Genomic DNA, 4825 nt, shown 5'->3' on the forward strand with positions numbered 1-4825 from the left:
GGGGGCGCGGATGGGGGCGGAAAGCTTCAGGGGCCTATAGATCATCACTTAATATGGTACCTGGAAAATCAGGAGGTAGCATGGAAAAAAATGTCAAGGCAAGCGTGGGAACCCTGATATTTACTTACACAGTACTTGTCACATGACATTTGGGGGAGTATGATTGGTAATTTGCTGTGGCCGATTCAGGTCAACCTCTGCCATTAATATAAATGACTGGATGTCCCCAGGTAATACTAGTCCAGGTGGAAAAGGTCTGTTTTATTTAATGTGCATGGTTAACTTGAGTTTTTTCTGCAGATGAGTGATTCTGTTACACTTGACCTCTTGACCTACGCCGACCTGGAGCTGCTCCGTAACAGAAAAGCCGGAGTGGTTAGTCGTCCTCGCGGAAATCAACAGTCCTCTGCTCTCACTGCCAAAAGATATCTCATCCTCATATACACTGTGGAGTTTGACAGGTTTGTGTCTCATACACATCACATGTTAAACATTATTTAGTTGGTGACCTACACATTTTTACTTTTCAATATGTTGTGCATAGAACTCATGATTTACTGACTTGTTTGTGCTTGTAGGATACACTACCCGTTACCCCTGCCCTATGTGGGTAAGCCTGACCCCGCCGCCCTGCAGAAGGAAGTCAGAGCTCTGAAAGCTGAGCTCAACACTGTCTCCTCTCATGGAATCAACAAAGCTGCACAACAAGAAATCCAGCAGCTACGAGCAGAGTAGGTGGCTTTCCATCTTGGTGTCAAATATAAAGGGATGTGGGACTTTTTCTTTTTTTAACTGTCTGCTACTGTTTCCAAGGCTGGCTCTGGTGAAAGAAGAGAAGGAGGCCATGGGTAATGTGATGGAGCGACTGCAGATCAGTGGAGGTGGTTCGGTGGCGGGACGAGAGGACAGGAGGGGGCGAGACGTGGTGAGGCATCTGGAGGAGCAGCTCCTGAAGGAGAGGGCCAAAGGTCAGCGCTCAGCCAGCAAGAGATGCCAGGACCAGCAACTCCTCATGGAGCAGGTGGACCTCTTCTGCTTAAAATAGTCAAAAATAATTTATTTTGTTTCCTTTTGTGACTAACATGTTTTTATTCCCTGTCTTGGCTAGTTTGAGGGTCTGAGAGCATCAGAGTGCGCTCTCCGTGTTCGGGTCAAGAGTCTCAGCAGTGAACTGGCGTTACTACGGAGAGGGTTAGACATTCTAAGCGTGTACTATATCTTTACTTTCCCTCTCTCTTCTATTCATTCACTTACAATGTAGAGTATACGTGAATATAAATGACCTGCTAACGTAGCACACACCCTCTTTGTGTGTCTGCAGAAGAGTGACTCCTGGTCACATCAGCTCTCGAGGGGATGGGGAAGCCTATCGCTCTCTGTCCCGCGAGAGGAGGTCGGGGTACGGGACAATGAGGGCTCGCTCGGGATCCAGAGAGCGGATGGAGGACAGAGGGCAAAGGTCGGAGGAGAGGGGAAGGAGAGCGGACTCTTCGGGACCACGTGCTTCCATACGCAGGCCATCAGCTTCTCCCACAGGTGCTGGCTGTGCTCAGGAAGTTGCTTTGCTTTTTATATTTAAAAAAGGTTGAATCAAATTTCTGATCTTTGTCCTGATTTGTTCTTCCTTTTTCTCTTACAGGGTCCCAGGTTCAACGCTTTGACCCAACTGCTTACATTCAGGACCGACAGCGCAGACAGAAAGACGCTGACCTCAAAAAGTTGGTGTCAAACATTTGTTTTGCATATTTGACACCCTTACATTTGCTCAGAAAAGCTATTGTAACCCCGTGTTTTGTTTCAGACAGAGGAAGGTACGGAGGGACATTCTCATCTCACCCAGCGTCCCAGAGAGGGGGCGTTCACGCTCCAGGGACGCCTATCCTCACATGGCCCGGGCCGGCAGCAGAGGCAGGAGCTTATCCATAGAGCGGAGAGGGAGCAGGAACTCCTCTGAAAGCTCCTTAGTGGATATGGAAGAAATGTCCAAAAATCTGTTCAGGTGAAGGCATTAAATCTGGATAGCTTCTGTAAATGATCTGTTGTTTTAACTGGGTATTTAAATGTCTGTTTTTCTATGTTTGCAGAGGAAGAAAACAGACCTACAACGGACCCAGTGTGGTGAGTGGCCTGGTTATAAATGTACCTCTAGTTAACTGTTATTGCTGCGCTATCATTTGTATGTAAACTATGGTGTGTACAGTATATATATATATATACTGTCAACAAATCCCCAAAAAAGACCAAATCAACAACTCTAAATACTGTCTGACTCCAAGGTGTCATATCTCCAACCCTATGTACTTCCTGAATATTTTTTTTAAGTAGTTGCAAATAAATAGTTACTTTACTTTATTAATTTCCTTAAAACACATTTTTTTTTAAATAACAGTGAGATGCATCTTTTTGTATGGGATCATTTTCATCTGTACATTTTAACACGTTTGACACCAGTGCGTATTTAATCCTGCCGTTTGGTATAAATTGGATAGACTCAAAATAGAGTGCCTATGTTCATCATAATATAGGAACATGTAACACAGTGCAAGATGTGTGTTTTAATCCTTGTTTTTATCAACAATGGATATTTTACACACAGAGGAAAAAGCTACATATTTAAAGCTTAAACAGGCGATGATTGTTAGTTAAGTCCACCACCTAGAATACATTGATACGTTTTGGGTTTTTCGGACAAAGAATACAGAATGATGGCGCCTCCTTTTTAATGTGCGGTTTATCGGTTTCTAGTCTAGAGGAGGCATTTCGACCAGGAAGCAATTATGCAGTACTCCAACCCACAGAATGAAAGACAAAGGTAATTAGTCCACGCCTTTTAAAATGTTTCTGCAATAACCCTATAAAAAAAGGTTAATACCATTTCTGTTTCCCACCCCATAGATACAGGAGCTGAGCTGTCGGACATCGATGCCCGGCTGCTGGCCCTGCAGGAGTACATGAGGGACCTGGACACAGGACACTAACAACGCAGCATGGTATATCTGAAAACTGCACAATGTGGAGCTCAGGCCATCTTTATTTATTTTTACTACCGTAAAAAGACTGAAGAACGGTTTGAGACCACTGCTCATGTAAGAGACTAAAACCCAGAAGCTCAGATCCAGGACTTCAGGACAGCTGCAGCCATCACTGTGAAAGACTACTCTGTTGACTGATCTCTTATTTTTTTTAATATACCACGTTTTTATAAATTAACTTAAAGATGTCTCTGAGTGTATCGTTATCCTTTCTTTCTCAACACCTGACCAACACTAGTTATATGGATGTAAATGTTTGGCAGTCCTTAAGTAATTTATTTTCGTCCCTACTCACCGTCGATGTTTTGTTTGCTTTTTTGGTCGATGGAGAGCACAACACGTTGTGTTTTCTCCAAATGTGTGTGTCATCATTTCTAAAACACATTTGAACCAAGCAGCTATTTTAAATAAAATGTGAATAAGTGCAAATGTGTTTAACATGTTAACCATAGTGTTGAACCTGCGATGGACCGCTGTGTCTGCCCACTGCGGTGATTTTGTGGTTAAATGTCATTGCAGCCTAATTCTGCATTTTATATCCATTTCCTGCTAGACGTTGAACTCAACATTACCAGCGATCCAACCTTTTAGTTTATCCACGTAGTGCATTAAAATGTTACATTTTCTATTCTGTGTGACTGAAAGTAGACCCAATTTTCCAGAAAACATGAATCTTTGGTAACATTGGTGTAAGGAACAATACTTATCTGCCAAGTGTGAGAACAGACTCCTTTTCTACGAACGTGAAATTGCCAAATTTTGTATCAACTGTTGTACGTTTTTCAAAGACTTACTCTATTTTCCCCCAGCCTAATGTCTTTTATACCTTCTAAAAATATAATTTATAAGAAACATATCCTTTTTGGTTTTTTTTGCTTCCATTTGTATATGCACTGGTTAGTTTTAGCACAGGTGAAGTGGAGCCCGAGGGAAACCTTGAAGGGTTTTCACCACTGCAGCTTTCATTAATTAACAAATAAACATGCAGGCATGGAGCCGTCCTCTCAGGGGAACACGCTCAGTGGCTGAACAGCTGCTCCCGTTCCACCAGGAGAATCACACTGTTGTTGCTTAATGTCATGAAGGAAGTGATAGTAGCACACACTTACATTTAAGATATAAATGAACAAAATATGCATACGATTTCAGAGGATGTACATTTTGTAAAGATCAAGTCCTACATGACTAATTCACAGCTGAATCAGTCTTTTTAAAAGCTTTAAAAAACCGTGAACAGATATTCTCAATATTTACACAAATCTCCACTACCAGATTAAAAAGGGAAATTCATACACATGGACTAAAATATACAATTTCTAATCATTTATTAAGGAATAATCACAACTGTGCAGTTCAATAACAAAACAAGGCATTTACAGTACATCTACTGTGAGTGTAACCATCAAACTGATCCTCAGTAGCTGAAATAGGCACTAGTTAATTTGCTAATTATAAAAGACATTCATAGAGCCTAATATCATATCCTGCAGTTAAAGTGCTCAAAGTGTTACAAAATGAACCTGAACATTATTGATAAAAGGAACAGAGAAATGTTTCAATAACATCTGATACTATGCTGTTTTAATGATATGGGAACTCAGATTTTGTGTTAAACAGTAATTCAACTCACTGGTTGAGCAATGATGAAGAGCAAAGGCATAATTGTCTTTCCTATTAAAACATGACTTTCTTGTTCAAGTGTGTCCCGGCTGGGTGACAGTGGTCGCGGCCGCCTGTATCTCTTGTATCCTGCGTCTTTTCAGGATGTCCGTGATGCTGAGTGTTACCTGGGG

At 41.8% G+C, this 4825-nt stretch overlaps 1 protein-coding gene across 2 annotated transcripts; it reads left to right on the top strand.

Annotated features, from left to right (window-relative positions):
• Positions 1–48: 48 nt before the first annotated feature.
• On the top strand, positions 49–3419 carry ccdc61 (coiled-coil domain containing 61). Of its 2 annotated transcripts, none has more exons than XM_010770919.1 (10): positions 49–461; positions 579–731; positions 814–1021; positions 1109–1209; positions 1322–1536; positions 1640–1718; positions 1802–1999; positions 2085–2118; positions 2746–2812; positions 2896–3419. In XM_010770919.1, the coding sequence occupies exons 1-10, from the start codon at positions 301–303 to the stop codon at positions 2976–2978; spliced, it is 1299 nt and encodes a 432-aa protein (XP_010769221.1). In that variant the 5' UTR covers positions 49–300; the 3' UTR covers positions 2979–3419. The 2 variants fall into 2 exon arrangements, with proteins under 2 accessions (XP_010769221.1, XP_010769222.1); XM_010770920.1 differs by having other exon boundaries at positions 50–461; positions 1109–1191.
• Positions 3420–4825: the final 1406 nt, after the last annotated feature.

The sequence above is a fragment of the Notothenia coriiceps genome, unplaced genomic scaffold (genome assembly GCF_000735185.1).
Source record: "Notothenia coriiceps isolate Sejong01 unplaced genomic scaffold, NC01 NC01_scaffold00009361, whole genome shotgun sequence".
In the NCBI taxonomy this organism is placed as follows: domain Eukaryota; kingdom Metazoa; phylum Chordata; class Actinopteri; order Perciformes; family Nototheniidae; genus Notothenia; species Notothenia coriiceps.